At 35.5% G+C, this 17,836-nt stretch overlaps 3 protein-coding genes across 4 annotated transcripts; all 3 read right to left on the reverse strand.

The window, feature by feature from the left end:
• Positions 1-1,582: 1,582 nt before the first annotated feature.
• LOC120338865 (uncharacterized) lies at positions 1,583-5,928 on the reverse strand. Of its 2 annotated transcripts, XR_013477747.1 has the most exons (3): positions 5,706-5,928; positions 4,371-5,205; positions 1,583-1,713 (listed from the first exon to the last, which is right to left on the reverse strand). XR_013477747.1 is itself a non-coding variant. In XM_078115785.1 (2 exons), the coding sequence occupies exons 1-2, from the start codon at positions 5,916-5,918 to the stop codon at positions 4,441-4,443; spliced, it is 978 nt and encodes a 325-aa protein (XP_077971911.1). In that variant the 5' UTR covers positions 5,919-5,928; the 3' UTR covers positions 1,714-4,440. The 2 variants fall into 2 exon arrangements, 1 of the variants encoding a protein (XP_077971911.1); XM_078115785.1 differs by lacking the exon at positions 1,583-1,713 and having other exon boundaries at positions 1,714-5,205.
• Positions 5,929-5,959: 31 nt separating this feature from the next.
• LOC120338868 (26S proteasome non-ATPase regulatory subunit 9-like) lies at positions 5,960-8,046 on the reverse strand. Its single transcript, XM_039406845.2, has one exon. It carries the CDS (start codon positions 7,975-7,977, stop codon positions 7,381-7,383), a length of 597 nt encoding a protein of 198 aa, XP_039262779.2. The 5' UTR covers positions 7,978-8,046; the 3' UTR covers positions 5,960-7,380.
• An 88-nt stretch (positions 8,047-8,134) lies between these two features.
• Positions 8,135-11,435, reverse strand: LOC120338866 (GPI-anchor transamidase-like). The gene has a single exon (XM_039406844.2). It carries the CDS (start codon positions 9,932-9,934, stop codon positions 8,792-8,794), a length of 1,143 nt encoding a protein of 380 aa, XP_039262778.2. The 5' UTR covers positions 9,935-11,435; the 3' UTR covers positions 8,135-8,791.
• Positions 11,436-17,836: the final 6,401 nt, after the last annotated feature.

The raw sequence follows: 17,836 nt of genomic DNA on the forward strand, positions 1-17,836 counted from the left end.
TTTCCATATCCATGCATATTGATGAGAAAAATAACCTGTCTGGAGAGCTAAAAATACTGAAGTCTGAGATATTGATGTTGTTCTCGAGTCCTGGAGACAGCGATGTTCGCTGTGGATCAGAAACCGCAATCTCTTCATCAGCCGGACCTGAATAAGTCTGCGATTGACCGGGAGATATTGTTTCAATATTCTCGGGCCCATTTCCGACGGATGTTCCATCGCTTCCCAAAGAAAGCGGAGATTCTGAGCAGCCGAAAGATTCTAGTTGAATATTCAGAGCCCTTTCATTTATAGAAGACTGTTGTTGTTGTTGTTTTGAGCTATTTGTTGGGGTTACTGCAATTCTTGTTTGAGTAGAGACATTTTTCGGTCTGCGGGATTGAATCGATGATATTCTCGTTGAGGTGGAATCACTAGAGGAAGGTGTTGTATCCACTATCTTGCTATTGGGTGTTGTAGGCTCCTTTTTAACATTTCTAGGTTTCCATTTAAAAACTTTGGTATTCCAGTTCAATTTATCAGTATTGATCTTTTCCCGCCTTAAAAATCGGTAATACCAGGTTGATGTCCCTGTAAAACCTTCAATGCCGAGTTCTTCAGAAATTTGAACAGCTTTTTCTCTAACTTCCTTGATGGTAACTGTTCCTCTGAGTGCTCTCTGACTTAACAACCATTCCACAACCTTTGAAAAATATTGAACTTACAATAATGCTGGGGATATTTACAGATAATAATGGAGTACACAGAACTCAATCAAAAAAGTCTAACAGGATAAATCAGACCAACTTAGCTTACCAAGCTTCAAGCCTTATTTAAGAATTGGTCAGTTTATTTACTACACTATGCTATACTATGTTCTTTATGTCAGTGTGATGTTTCGAAGTGGAATATTTAAAATAAAAATTACTAAAACAGCAATCAATTTGAAAGGGTATTCCATTTTGAAAATATCTAAAACCGATCTTATATCGTTTTGACAGTTGCATGCATTAGAGCAGGGGTCGGCAAACTGCGGCCCGCGAACGTCCCGGCCTTCAATGCATGACACAAAAAATATTTATAAATTTATCAATACCTCCACATGAATTTATGCGGTAACGAATGCAGTTCTACGGCTCTTTTCTGCAGCGTCCGTGTTGAGTTGTATATCGTTTGCTCGATGTTGGTTGTACTTTTGAAATATGTTAATTTTGAACGGAACATAAACGTCTCATTATAACACAGCAATAGAACGTGCGCAATAATTTTAAGTTTAATGTGACGATTGTTCCCAGGCAATGTGACGATTGTTCGGCCCGCACGCTACCGAAAATGTGTTTATGCGGACCGTGAGTACATAAAGTTTGCCGACCACTGCATTGGAGAAAGAGATGAATTATATTAGCATAAAAACAAATACTAATTTACAGTTTCCAATACCTAAAATGTTATTAAAATGAACAATAAGTGAAATTTCTACCTTTTTATCTAAAAGAGGATATTTGCTGGATAGTCCTCTAATTGATCTCCGAGACTTGTCTGAAGCACGCAATAAATTTTCTTTCTTTCTCCATGACCTTGCCATGGATTCATCAATATTAAATTTACGTCCTGCCGGTAGATTGCCATGTTTTTTAGCATAATTGATAACCTCAATTTTGAATTCCACAGTGTATCTTTTACGTGTTGCCATTACGAGAACTCCAATTAGTTGGTAAGTATCAGATTGTATTGCTGCCAGAAAATTAATTCAAATATGAAGTCATGAAAAATTCTCAAAAAGGTTCCAGCCTATCAATTTATGCTCAGATTAAATTTTGATAATGGATTGACGATAATATGGACAGACTCGTAATGTTAAATTAGTGCTAAGCCACAGTGAGGCAGAAATTTTAGTCATAATTACGGTTTTAATTCAACTGGTTGAGAGAACCAGGGCTGGGGAGCTGGCTTAAAATCACAGCGACTTCAGCTTCAGCGTCACAGTATATTTAAATTGTGGCTCCAGCTTCGACTCCATAGCCATGGGATTCAGGGTTGAAGCTTCAAATACCGCATGCTTTTACGTTTGTCGATTGTTTTCCAAGTGTAGCGTGTTATTTCGGTTTTAAACAACTTAAGGTCTGTCTTATGATCATTTTTTTTTGTTCTTGCACATAACTGTGAATTCTTTGAGAGTTATTATATAATCATCGGCGATGAGATGTTGAAGATAAAGAAAGCGGGGAATTTGCAAGCCAAATTATCCACATTGTAAAACACTAAAATGAAACGGAAAACAAAATAATCTTCGTTTTAGGATGCCTGCAACAGATCGAAAACGCCCTTTCAGACATTGTAAATCTCGCAATTTTGTGTGCCTGCAGCACATATTATTTCTCTGGTTGGCTTTGGGAATCATATCGTTTTTATTTATGGGAACTAAATTTAAAGGCGCTCAATCATGCTTGCTACCTACCTTTTTATCGATTCTAAAGCTATGGCGGAAACTGATTAGACTTTTCCCCAGATTATGATATATGAGATAATTAATGGAAACGGAATATAGTCATTCAAATTTTTTTTAAATATATTCATCAAACTTTTTCTAAAGGGGATATCCTAAAAACAACATGAGTGGCAGCAATGCGATAATGCGAAGTCGGTGTTGCAAAAACTAATCAGATTTGTCAAATTCACAAAAATATGAATATTTTAAATGAGTTAAAACAAAAGCTAGGGCACCTAATTCAAAAGCACTTTCGCACTTTTTTTTTGACTGCGAAGCACTTTCGCACTCATAATTCGCTTATGGAGTTAACAATGGTCTGCATTAAATATAACTTTAAACTTATGAATTAATATTAGGAACTGAAATTCATAAAAACGAATTTTAATAAGCTGAAAAGGGTAGATTTTATCGTTTGGATCAGGTATCTAAAAGTTATAAATATGAAAAAATGAGATGGTTAGGACTAGGAGCTGGAGCCACTAAAATGTCTGGTAGCTCGGACTCTAGCTCTCCAGCCCTGGAGAGAACAAGCCAATAAAACAAAATAATAATTAGATATAAGCATTAATCCCCCTGTAATAAGTAATTAGGCATCATTTAAAAATTTGAATACCGTATTAAATTTAAGATTCTAAAGCAACAATACAGGAATTCTACAAACTACAATTTTGTATCATCAACCAGTTAATTATATATATATATATCACGACATTGGTAGAATCAAAAAATCAAAATTTCATACATCCCATATTTTTCATAACATTTCATATAAAACATTCAAATCACACTATAGCCATGGAATTCCAAATACCTTCAAACATAGACTATTCATTGAAAATCAAAACATCATAGGAATTTAGCAATTGGACAAAGTTTGCCCATTTGGCGAGTCTATATAGAAAAGGTTACACAGCTTCCTCTTTTGGTGTTTCAATGTTGTAACTTGTAGTATTCAATATTTTCTTACTACCCAACTATATTTACTCAACTTCATCATCTCTCACAGCCTAAATTATACTTATATATAACCATATTAATGTTGGGTTAAGCCTACGCTTATTGCAGCTGTACTCCGATTGTAAAATTAGGATAGTAAAATTCAGCTTTAAGGTATAATCTGGTCCAGGAATGACTTCTATTCAATAATTACTGTAATTGACATTCAAAAAGAAAGAATTTTCTGATTTTTCTAGTTTTAAAACATGATTGGATATAAGTAAAAAGAAACAAATAAAAAAAGCTAAATAAAGGTTTTTTTTAGCTACGTTTCAATAAGGTTTGCAGTGGTTAGCAGGGAAAGTAGCTCTCTGTATATAACACGCACTTCCAAGGTCAAGTTTTATCGCCAAGTATTAGGTATTACTATAGTAAATGTAAAAAGAAAAAATTGGTATTTTTACAACTGGCTATTAATTATCACATGAATCAGTCATATGTGTCTAATTTGATTTGGCACAAAGTTTGTTAGAAAACTGTCCACGCTTGTTTCGGTAGAAGCATTCCCAGTCCAACAAAAATATAGAGTTTACAAGGATAGCCGGAGTCTTAAACAGTTCCCTAGCTCAAGCGTGAATTAAAAGTGATAAGAACACGCTGTACATCCGTTAATCGGTGGCATTTTTTTGTCTGGGTAGTTTCACCCAGTCTGTCGAATTGGCAAAACTTTGCGGTCATCGACGTTACTCAAATTAGTGACCAGTGGTGTCTTTTAGAAGCGCAGCATCTAAAAACACACATCGAACCTCGGCTTTATCAGCGGCAGGACATTAGGCGAAAAATACTTAAGATAACATATAATAATTTGGATTGTAATCCAAAGATGTAGTTAACGAAAAGTAAAAAGAATGTATGAAACGACCCAGCGATAAAATGCAAGCAACAAAAAAGAAAAAATGGGTACCTGCATATTATCTATGAAGATTAAAACTTTCTGTCGATCCATGGTCTAAAATAAACTGGCGTATATGCCATCATGACTCTTCACATTTGAGTAATCTCTCATGCAGTAGTCTCAAAACACTTTGTTTAAATCTAAGTTTTTCTTTAAAAGGCAATCTTTCCATATCCATACATATTGATGAGAAAAATAACCTGTCAGGAGAACTAAAAATACTAATGTCTGAGATATTGCTGTTATTCTCCAGTTCTGCAGACAGCGATGTTTGTTGTGGAACAGAAACAGTGTCTACATTTGCATGATCTGAGTTCGTATGCGATTGGAGAGGAAATATTGTTTCAATGTTCTCAGTACCACTTCTTATTGATGTTCCATTGCTTCCAGAGAGGAAGAGCGACGATGCTGAGTAGCCGAGAGATTCTAGTTGATTATTTAGAGCACTTCCATTCAAGGAAGACTGTTGTTGTTTTGAGCTATTTGTTGGGGTTACTGCAATTCTTGTTTGAGTAGAGACATTTTTTGGTCTGCAGGATTGAATCGATGTTATTCTCGGTAAAGTGTAATCTCTAGATGATGGAGTTGTATTCGCTATCTTGCTATTGGGTGTTGTGGGCTCTTTCTTATTAACATTTCTAGGTTTCCATTTCAAAACTTTAGTATTCCAGTTCAGTCTATCAGTATTTATCTTTTGCCGCCTTAAAAATCGGTAATACCAGTTTGTTGTACCTCTAAAATCTTCTATGCCGAGTTCTTTAGAAATTTGAACAGCTTTTTCTTTAACCTCCTTTCCGGTAATGGTTCCTCTGAGTGCTTTCTGACTTAACGTCCATTCCGCAACCTTTGAAAAATATAGGACTTACAGTAATGCATAGATATAGTACAGATAATAATGGAGCACACAAAGCTTAATTTGAAAAAGTCCCAACAGTTTAAATCAAACAAACTTAGCTTAACGGTACTAGTGTGGCAGGGTATTTAGAAATAAAAGTTAACTGATGACTTGATTAACATTAACAAGTATTTTCTTCAAACCTAATTTTAAAAATTGGTCAGTTCAATTTGCTACAGCATAATATATTATGTTCTTGATGTCAGTGGGTTGTTTTTCAAGTGGAATATTCAAAATAAAATTACCAATTGTAAAAAATTACTACAACAGCAAACAATATTCCATTTTAGAAAAAAACTACCAGTAATATCGTCGATATCGATCTTACATCAACTTAACAGTTCTATGCATTAAAGAAATAAAATGAATTGTGTCAGCAAACAAACAATCATTTACAGTTTCCAATACAGACCTGAAATGTCAAACTAAACAAAAAGTGAAGTTTCTACCTTTTCTTCTAAAATAGGATATCTACCAGGGCTCCCTCTAAATGATCTCCGAGATTTATCTGAAGCACGAAACAAGTCTTCTTTTTTTCTCCATAACCTTGCCATGGATTCATCAATATTAAATTTACGTTCTGCTGCGCGGTTTCCATGTTTTTTAGCATACGTGATAACCTCAATTTTGTATTCCAAAGTGTAACTTTTACGTGTTGCCATTACGTGAACTCCAACTAGCTAGGAAGTATCAGATTGTATTACTGTCAGAAAATTAATTTAAAAATAAAGTCTTGGAAAAAACGTCAAAAATGTTCCAGCTGGCATATCAATTCAAGTTCAGATTGTATTTTGATGAATGACGATTGGCAATAATATGGACAGACACAAGTAACACAACATGTCCGGCTCATAATGTTAAAAGAGTACCGGTACAAAACCACAGTGAGACAAAAATTTTAGTCATATTCATAAGGTTAATTCAACTGACTGGGAGAATAAGCCTACAAAACAAAATAAAAATAGATATAAACACAAACTAATCCCAGATTAATTCAGCGGTGGAAATCATTCTGAACAACTCATAAACTCATACGTTACGATAGCCAGTAATATGAGGTATAAGAATCCACTGTAGGTTTCTTGCCCCTGATCATTATGCAAGGAGAAATAACATGCTTGGTATTACGTAATATGTATAAAACCTAACAAGAAGAAAACAATATGAAATGAACAATGAAACAAAAATATCAAAGGAAAAAAACAAATATTGAAAGCAGCCTTTGAAGAAGTTCGATTATTTCAACTCCCACCCCATTTTACAAATCAGCATTTACTTGCTAATAATGTAGAAATATGAATTGATGAATATATTTCCCAAGTGATGATTGGAATCAGAAATGATGATCCCATGACAGTAGGCCTACATATTTAATCAATTATTACGGTGAATATTTTCATCGGAGCATAACAAATCTTCACAACTGTTGTCGTCAATTGCCATATTATTAAGATCTTAATAATCACTCATTTATTCATTTCAAAGCGTAGCCATAAAAAACAGTTTGCAATCCAATATTACCAATTACCAAGCCTAATAAATAATCAATTCAAGACTAATAAACCAGATTAGCAAGAAAAGCAGGATGGCATTATAACAAAGTCTCTACCTTTTAAGCTCTCATGACAAGATTTCAATTATTAGTAGATGAAGTGGGGAAAAGTGTTCACAATTTCGTGGTTTTGCCATAATCACCTGGTTATCAGATCACACAATGCAAGCTACAGATTGATGATTGAGGTAGAACATTTTTATCTTTAAAATTCAACCATATCATATCGTGTTCATGAAGTTTTGATACAATCAACATATTTTTTAGGAAGCCAGTTCTCAATATAATTTACTTAATAACCAGGTTTATTTCATTTTAACCAGTGTTCGTTTTATATTTACCTCATCCAATACACTCTTACATGAATTGAACACCATTAATAATTGGTGGAACAAAACAAATCAAATTTTTTTTTACCTAATTTACCACTGGACTTCATGAACACCAGTACAGTGTTTAGGAATTTGATTCGAACTATGTGCAATGTTACTTTAAACTTCTTTTACATTCTGCAACCTTTTTATTTGTCAAACCTTTCAACAAAGATTTGGGAAGACTATAAAGAGTCAGCTTTAAATAGGAACAATGTTACATCCCAATAAACCTCTCCCGCTCCATTTCTTTGGTGTGAGCATAAGTCTTTGTATATTCCCCTCCCGCTTAATTTTCACTTCAACATTTTTTCCTTCGCTGTGTTGAACCACTGTTGCAATTGATTGCAGATTTTGAAAATTTGTTTCATTTACTGATCCAAATTGAATTAATTCATCACCTACTCGGAGTCCAGCGAAATCAGCAGGAGAACCACTGGAAACGAGATTAATAGAAGCAAAGGCTGAAGGTGTATTTGTTATCGTTACATCAACCATTGGTACATCAGATGATGAGTCTGCCGCCTCTGGTTTGTTTTTAGAGTGCAAGCTATATAATTCTTCTTCAATTTGTTTCATTAAGTTTTTGTGGTCATTTTGCAAGCATGAAATTTTATTTCGACTTATACGTACTTGATACACATCAATGTCATTTCTGGGAAAGCCTTCCGAGTCTACCAAGGGCTCAGTCATTCCTACATTTCCCTGAGAAGCCAAAACATCATACATTTGTTTGATTTCTTCTTCAATATTATCCTTTTTTGAAATTAAATCCTTGATTTTTGCTCTGTTTTCCATTTCACCTAGTATAGAGTGCCTCAATGCCAGAAAGGTGTAACTATTATCTAACTACTTTGCTAAAAAAATGCATAAATCACAATTAGTTAAATACTGAAACTATTGGAATCTATCCATCAGCATACCAGTACACAAAAGTCACAAATATCAATAAACATTTTCTTAAATAAAAAGTTTTCATTACTAGCCAAATTACCACAAAATAAACATCATAAATAATTACAATCGGACATGATCAAAATCCAGTAAATTATAGCACAAGTTAAATGTTAGATACAATGAAAAGCGTCATATCTATGGAAATTCTTGAGAAACAAATAAATGTCAGTTCAGCCCTCAGAAGATGCTTGCAATTCTGCAAATATATTATAGACCAAAATTTTGTTAGCAGCAGGTGATAATGCCCTGACGAGATATCTGTCGACTGCGAAGAGCTAAAAACAGAGCATCCATGCCAAAAGAGTATAGGATACTAAGCTACAGCATAGTCTGTGAAGCTGCATAGAAACTAAGGAATAGCCTAATTAAAAAGAAACTTTTTCCCTCTATATATCAAAATTCATTTATTCCATTTTACAGTGATAAGTACCATATTTTAATAACAAAAGACTAATTCAATTCCTTTACTGCTGTCAGTCATTGGCAGAGATATTGAAGGCAACAGTCGCCTTCCCGATACATTCGACAAACATCTCACTGTTGACTTGTCTTCGAACGCACAGCGAGAACCCAGGTTCAGCGCAATTTATTCCATGGACAACCTGAAGATTTCCCACATACATCTCCACGCATAAAATAAAAAAATAGTAGGAAATCACATTTTCAATAGAAAAATGAAAATCACAGTCAAGATGATTGAAAAACAGGTAGATTGGGTTATGAGAGGTTGATCATTTATTTCCTGCGATTCTGATTGTTCGGAGTCAAATGAAGGAAATTGTTCAACTTCCATTGATTTGACATCTTCTATCTGATGTGACTTTTCGTTCGCGCTGTCTGAATCAATTTTAATCGGTTTCAATTGTACCGATAAATCATTAACTTGCACTGATCTGACACTTCCGAAGAAATCAGTGATTAGGACATTATTAAGTGGACGGTTAAATTCCTTCGAAGTCCAGTAACCCGGTGTAGAAATACAAAGTTCTCGCGGGCATACTTTGAACAGTTGATTTATATTCTTTTTACTACTTGGCGTGATACGTTCCAAAAATTCTAACAGGTAGTATGTGAACCTGTCAATAACGTACACACCGATAGCTGGATCAATGTGATGAGAAAGAGAATCTTCTCCAATTTGGCTACTGCCGATTGCAACTACGTTAGGAGAATAAACTCGTCTGTACATCGATACAGCCTGACATGTATCGATAATAAAGAGTAGTTCATTATATCTTTGTTTTTGCCACATTTGTTCGAATGCATCCCCTAATTCGACGTCCGAAACTTCCTCTGCATCTTGGAACTTTAGAAATCCTTCACCTCCATGACCTGTCATATATATAAGGATATTGCTTCTGTCATCTGTGTTTAATCGCTTAGATCTCGGTGTGTCCGGGGGTAGCCGACCAGTGAGAACTCGGATAAAATTTTCCACTGTCACCTCATATCCACGGTAGTCTACTTCAACGTCTGATCCATATACATCAATAGCTTCATTTTGATTGTTGTATACCTTTGCTGGTCTTGGATTTCTAGCATTGCATGCCATGTCGTCAGCCAACATTAAGATAATGTGACTGTCCGGAATTCCCAATCTTTTGACGCTCCTATAAACAGATAATGCATTTGCAACATGGCGATAATTAAACCAAAATCTTGATGTACAGACTAAAACAGCCCAGTTGTTGGTGTGTCTGCTTTTCTGGAAGAATTGATCAACTTGAGGTTCCGCTTTTAAAGATGAACCATAGTGAGCAGAAACAATCAGCAGCAACAGTATTTCTGCGCGTAACATTTTTCAAGTTTGGATATCGCTCAAAACAGTAAACCAACTTGAAATGATCTTTGAAACTAAATATAACCTTTGAAGTATTAGCAACAATGATTCAGTCAATTAAATGTAAGAATGTTGATTTGATAGGACACAGTTCTCCATTTTCAAGAATGTCCTGATATTTAGATCGATGAAGATCTTAAAAAATCTCTCATTTACACCAGAAACGAGGGCGTCTGGTATTAGAGCATGCATAAGATAAAAAATACTGTAATAATGAATAATATTAGGAAATCCCATAAAAATAATGTTTTTGCTACGAGCTTTCAAATGATATGGTAAATTGTCTTTAAATATGGAGAGTTCTTCTTGGAATCTGGGAACTGTAAAGTACTGTGATTTGGTGATACTGGAGGACCTTCTAATCTTCTAGAACAGGGGTTCTCAAACTTTTTGTGTTGCGGAGCCCTTGAAAAAGTTGACTATTATTCACGGGGCCCCAAAATAAATGTTAAAAATTGTTACTTTCCGAATAATATTCCTGAGTAAGTTAAAATTACTGTGCTTATTTTAATTAAATGCTAAACCTCTTTTAATAAGGTTAATACAATTCATAAATGAATCTAAATGTCAAAGATAAATTATGTATACTAAAGCTGTAAATTTGACACTTGACAAACATATTAATAAATTAGGGGTCGGATCTTTTCCCTTTAGACATTTTTGCAAGACTTAAAAGGCTGCTAATAACTACTCAATTTCGTCAGCATGGGGGGTGTTTATTCTTCCTAAATCAAAAATTTCCCTCGACATATACATGTATTGTTCCACAATGACGACGAGTATTGCTTTTTTGTTCTCGGGGGGAATTGTGAGTTCAATGTGAAAAACATGTTACCATATTATAGTCATCGGTGACGCAATGCTAAAAATAATAAATAATAAAGAGATAAATCCGCAACTCAAATTTCTTGATTGAAAAGCAGCATTCTAAAATATTAAAACTAAAACTTAAAATTGAAGATAACACTATAAGTTTTGTTTCAGCAGACCCACGTCAGATTAAAAACGCTTTCATAGACATTGTAAATCACAAAATTTGGAGTTATGTTGGGTTTTCTTTGGTTATTCGTCGTAGTAACTGCGAAACCGAAACACAGTCAATTGTGCGCGCGATGCACCTATTTTTCTATTCTGAAACTGCAGACGGCGACGCATGCAATGAAATAAATTCCAATCTTTTGTATTTTGTCCCGACCTCATGATTTTTTAAACGGCGATCTTGCCTGTGAGTGCGAAAACACAAAATCAAGCTTGACAAATCCCAAGATCGCAAAAATACGACTGCAATTTATGTATAGTTGGCAGATTATCGCGTATTTTATGTTATTTCAGAATAGTATTCTTTCATTTTCGTAATCCTAATAGTAAAATTAGCAAATTCAGTATTTTGAAAAGTAATCGAATAGTTGCGGAGCCCATGGGTTTCTCTCACGGAGCCCTGAGGCTCCGTACGGAGCACTTTGAGAACCTATGTTCTAGGCAGGGCTGGGGAGCTGGTTCGAAATCATGATGGCTCCGGCTCCTGCTCCGGAGTGGCAGTGTATTCAATCTTTAGCTCCAACTCCGGCTCCGGAGCTTAATTTTTTTATGCCGGAGCTGGCTCCAGCTCCGGCTCCATAGCCATTATCAGTAGTGCAGCCCAATAACGCATTTGGCTAATTGTTTTCTAAGTGTGGCATGTTATTTAGGCTGTAAACACCCTTCAAGTCGGTGTCATGATAATTCCTTTTTATTCCTGCATGTAACTTGTGAATCCACTGAGAGTTATTATATGCTGTATTTTCGGGCGAATCGGTCTACCCAGCATATAAGGGTTTTACATATAACCCCACAATAAGACGGGAAAGAAAATCTGCTTCTGGAATGGTCGCAGCGTTTGCGCATTCGGTAAAATAGCTCATAATGACTTTTTCTACCACATAATATTTAACCTATAATAACTGTCTTTTTATTTTAATTTAATTGTGTTCAACATAACTGGCAATCATGCCGGCCAAATAAAATCTGTCGTGGGCCATTCTAACGCAAAACTTATGGTGTTTTCTGTTTTATTTTTAGTATTTTATAATATCGCTTTTTAATCGGGAAAATTTGGTTTGCGTATTGACTTCTTTATTTATCTTAGAATTTCATCACCGATGATTATGTAATAACTCGTTTTCTCACAAATATGGTGCGTGACACAAAACATATGTCTTGAGAAATTGTGATTAAGGGAAAAATAAACACTGAAATAAAAGATGTTATGGCCTAATGTTTATGGCGACGAAAACAATTGACGCTTTTCACGAAATGCAACGCACATGTGATAGTAACGGCAATAGCCCTTCAACTCATGCTAATTTAAACTGGCCTGACGGGGATGCAGTATTTTATGGTACAAATTGAATAAGCAGACCCAAAATAATGGACATTACCATCGTCACCCAATTAGATGCCGTCCCCCTCTCCCAAATCAGGCCAAAAGTTGGTTCTAGAATCGAGGCTTTTTCATAATTATCAGCGATGAGATGTTAAAGATAAATAGAGAAGTCAATTCGCAAGCCGAATTTTCACATTGGAGAGTTATTATAAGATTCTAAAATGAAACGGAAAACACTATAAACTTTGTTCTAGGAGACTCCCAACAGCTAAAAAAAATGCCTTGTTAATCTCATTATTTTTTTTGTCTACGACATATTATTTACCGGTTGACTTTGAAAATTATACAGTCACTAAAATAAATCTAAACGCAATCAATCTTACTCGCGATATACTTTTTACATATTCAAAAAATAACAATGGAAATTGATGAGACTTTTCTCCAGAACATGCTATGTTATGGATCAAAACAAGATATACCGTAATGGGGCACTTTGCCATACATTTTTATGATAGGTGACTGGTGCGGTGCATTTTGGAGTAGTTAAACCTTTCTTTTGTCGTAAAACGACTCAATCTCGAGATAAGTTGAACAGAATTGAAGACATTTGAAATGGATTGGATATTCAACGCCACGAAAAAATCATAATATGTTACATGGAAATTCCAAAATCACTTCTTCGAAAATCCCTGGCCATTAGGGCTTTTGAGCTTGACCGCAATCATGAAAAATTGCAGCTTAGTGGAAATGAGAATCAAAATTTTGATAAAAGCGAACCGCTTCAAATTTTGATACTAAACTTTCAAACATACAGAATAACTGGAAACTTTTTAAAAAATATTAGGAACTAAAATTTTTAAAATGAATTATAAGCTGGAAAGAAAAGATTTTATCATTTGTAACGCTATCAGAAAAAAATTATAAATTTGAAAAACAAAAAATGAGATATTTAGGAGCTGGAGCCTGGAGCCACTAAATTTTTGGTAGCTCCAGCTCCAGCTCCAGCTCCATCTGTTATGAAAAGCTTGGCTCCAACTCCGACTCCGGCTCCATCAAAATGTAACGGCTCCATGGCTCCAGGCTCCGACTCCAGCTCCAGCTCCCCAGCCCTGGTTCTAGGAGACACTATCGTTTTGTATGCATGTTTATTTGCCTCAATACCGGTATGTAACAGCATGGCATAATATACAAACATACTGGACTGGACGCATATGTACTGTAAGACCTCGTTGGCCTAAGTCACAGAAAATTAGCAAAACTTAAGAATTGAGTTCATAACGCAATGCACGTGCTTACCAAAAGACTGAAAGAAGGTTTAGAACAGATTGAATGCAGGAATGTGTGGATAAATATAGTATACAAGAAAAATTATATATTTGGTATAGAATTGTTAATTTATGGAATATTTGCTTTACTGCTTTAGGAAATAGGGTGGCTTACCCACTTTGCGGCCACGACCTATTTGCGGTCATCAACTAATTTAATACCAAAAAAATTAACGAACCGCGACGATATTTCTCACGCATTTTTGTCCACTTATCCCTCGTAGCTCTGCAACATAAGCGATGTTCAAGGCTTGAAATTTGCGGTCGCACACTGGTCGTTCGGTCGAAAATACCGCACGTCTTCCGAGTGTCGTACTTTGGTGCCAGACTGGATTCCATGGCAGGTGCACGCCCGAGGGCGCTAGCGCTCCGCAAAAATGCACGCGAGCGAAATCAATTTTGCACGCCGAAAATTTGCAATTGCTCACCAATGTAAATCGGTTTAAATGGTTTTAAAATCAATAATCCAGTAATATAAAGATGCCAAAATATTATAACTCCACAATTTTCGACAAATACCAGTAGGGATGGGCAATATAGAATAATTTACTATTCTAGAATATTCTAGAATAGTTAAATCGAATCCAGAATACCGAATCCTATTCTATTTTCATACTTATTCAAATAGTGGGAATTTCCACAATTGTAAATGTATTACTATGAATTTATCTTTTATTTGGAAATGTCCTGAACATTTGTTTCCATTTGATATTAAACAGGCATTCCCCAGGACAATAAAATTTAGGAATATTACAATATTTTTTCCTTCAATTGTTCCAAATGTATGTAATCCCTAAATACTGAAATGCTAAATTAAGACACGCTTTACACACTTAAATAGTAAGCGGTTAAATACAAAAATAGATATGAAACGGCGTTAAATCATTTTCAATGTTAGTCTGCCGAGTTTACTAAAACATACCCGCTGAGAATTAATTAGATGCAGGACCAGCGTGTGGCCACTGCAACTTACGCGGCCGTTGTAAAATATTAAATTTAACCACTATATTATATCAAAATCAATTTTTTATTCTGTGCTAGCAAGACTCGTAAAACCAAGTTCCCCTAAACGCGATTTCGTACTTAGTTATTAGGTAATAACATCTAAAGACTAATTCCTTTTCTATGATTATCATTACATATCATTATCTACCCAGACTTGGCCCTACTTAAACTCAATACGTCACTATCTTCGCCAGATGCGGCAACTTTTTCTTTAAATTTTCGGCGACTAAAATACTACAGACACTCGATCAAACGTGCGTCTATCTTGAACGATAGGAACGGACCGAAAAATGTGTACCGGTAATCATTTGAGAGTGATATTGAAATGTGACAGATTTTCGCGTATTGCGATATAACTTTGTATTTCGGAAAATGGTGTACTTAGTTATTAGGTGATAACATCTAAAGACGAATTCATTTTCTATGATTATCGTTACAGAATATTATCTACACAGACTTGGCCCTAATTAAACTCAATACGTCATTATCTACGCCAGATGCGGCAACTTCGTCTATCTTGAACGGTAGGAAAGGACCGAAAGAAATGTAATGTTTCGAGAGTGGAATTTAAATGTGACAGATTTTCGCGTATTGCGATATAACTTTGTATTTCGGAAATGGTGTAATAAAATTATTCGTAAATAATATTTGATCTAAATTAATCGCAAGCAATGTTATAACATTTAACGCCTGGCTTTTGTTTACATGCATCATTTTTTTGGGAAAACTCGCAAGTCGCGAGATATCATTTAATGTAAAATGGAGCAAGCACGTCTGTAAACAATTAAAGATTGTTGCAATCAGATTATCGCTAGTAAGTCGGCACAAATAATTATTAATATCATGCGTTAGCTATACACTGAAGCAAATCAGTAAAACGCAAAAATGTTGCAATAACGAGTCTTCGCCGACTTCTTGTTCTGAATATGCCGATTGAGATTACAGTGTTTGATGTTTACCGACTTTATGAGCAGACGCAAGTAATATTAAACGAGAGAGATTTCCACGCGAGAAAAAACGCTGGTGCGATATCCACGCGAGAAAAAACGCTCGTCTTTAATTGATAAATTAGTAACCTGAAATATAAAAATTGATGTTAGATTATCGCTAGTAAGTTGGCACAAATAATTATTAATTGGCGCTTGGCGCCGGAAAGGCGGAAACCGAATCCTGATATCGGATCCCGTTGGATTCGAATACTTTGGGATTCGAATCCTCCGGATTCGGTATTCTATATTGCCCATCCCTAAATACCAGCCTGCAAGATTTGGTCTGATCGAAATATTGCGAAGCAAAAAGACCATGGACCTTTCCCCAACCTTTGACCCGCGAAAAATTCCTCTCATTGTTATGTCCTTTTTTGCATCTTGCTGATTGGCCAATGTCACGAAGTAAACAAGGAAGTCGATGCTCGGGGAAAGATCCATATCGTGTTGAATGATAGGAAATAGGAATCCCGTGAGAATAGTTATGGACGAAAAGATCGCCTCCGCACCAATGGCCAAGTACGGCTCTGATTCAGCGTATTTTTCATACAATAATTTTACACGAATGTACTGAACAGTACCGGTATCTAAAGTTGCTCAAACACTCCCAAAATTAGTGACAAAGTATGAAAATAATGTTTGGGGTCAAAGGTCAAACGTCAATTTTGCTCAAATTTGACGTATTTTTTATCCATTAATTCTACGTAAAAACACTACCAAAATTAATGACAAAGTATGTCCATTTTGCTCTGGTTCAACGTATTTTTTATCCAATAATTTTACGCGGATGTACTGAACAGTACCGGTATCCAAAGTCGCACAAACACTCTCAAAATTAGCGACAAACTGTAGAAATAATGTTTGGGGTCAAAGGTCAAACGTCCATTTTTTCTCTGATTCAACGTATTTTTTATCCGATACCGGTTATTTTACGCGGATGTATTGAGAGGTATCTGATGTCAAAGTCAGTTGCACGCGAGTGCAGTTGTTTTGCACGTCGTGAGCTATAATTGCACGCCAGGAATTCTTATTTGCACGCGGGAATTTCTGATTGCACGCCCGATTTCTCGTTCAAAAAAGCCATGAAATCCAGACTGGCTTTGGTGGTTTGTTTAGCTTTAACCCCTGGTCGTAGAAAGTTAATTCGAGGTTTACCATGTAGAATAAATGCCAATGCACCTAAGGTGAAAAAATTAACGGGTTAGAAATATTAGTTTTTATTTTTTAGCGGTTCGAATGAAATCGACTGCAGACTGGCTGCACCACCCTATATTCAAATAATTCTATACCAGAATCCAGTAATCCTAATTAGACAAATTTATCTTTTCTCTAATCCAGTAATCAGATATCGTTTTTGCACATAGTGTATATAGTTTTTTTTTTTATATAAATACTGAGAGTATAAGTATAAGTTTATTTCGACTCCATAATCAGCAATAGACAGATAGACAATAAAATGCCTGATAAAAACAAAATAAATAAAACTGAATATAGAATCGGAAAAGCAAACGAAACCTCAAGGGAGGTTTAAAACATACAGATTATAGGTGGGAAGGTATCGATAAAAGAAGTACGGTACCGTAGTATCGTACCGGTAAGTGTTCGCTCACCCAAAAGTGTAATATAATAGAACCTGTGTTATTTATTTATTTGTTGGCTTGTTTTGGGTGGTAACTGATTACTGACTCAGATTACTGCAGTACCGGTACCGGTACTGTGAATGGTCGTATCGTTACCATTCAGTCATCTACCGAAAACTTAGGGTGGTCCAAACCCAGGCCTGCAGGCCACATGTGGCCCGCCGCTTCATTAACTATGGCCCGCGTCACATTCGGAGAGTAATCAAAAAAATCGCATTTCAGCATTTCGCGTCGTTTCGTAATAAAATTAATCAGAAAAATCTTTTGACATATTGTTATATCACTAATGTCACTAAATTGACTAGTGTTATGGCTAGCTGAGGCAACTAGCGAAGTTGAATGATGTGCTTGGCAGTCTAAATTATTATCTGGCTTTCTATCTTTCTTGTCGGGAATACCGGTATGCTTACAATACCGGTACCGGTATACAGATATCAGGATATAGGCATCATAGAAAACTAAAAATAGAATGCAGATTCTATTAGCCTGGGATAGCTGTGTCTGATAACTATGTGTTTGCACAATAAAAGCGTTTTGTATTG

The sequence above is a fragment of the Styela clava genome, chromosome 9, assembly GCF_964204865.1.
Source record: "Styela clava chromosome 9, kaStyClav1.hap1.2, whole genome shotgun sequence".
NCBI lineage: Eukaryota > Metazoa > Chordata > Ascidiacea > Stolidobranchia > Styelidae > Styela > Styela clava.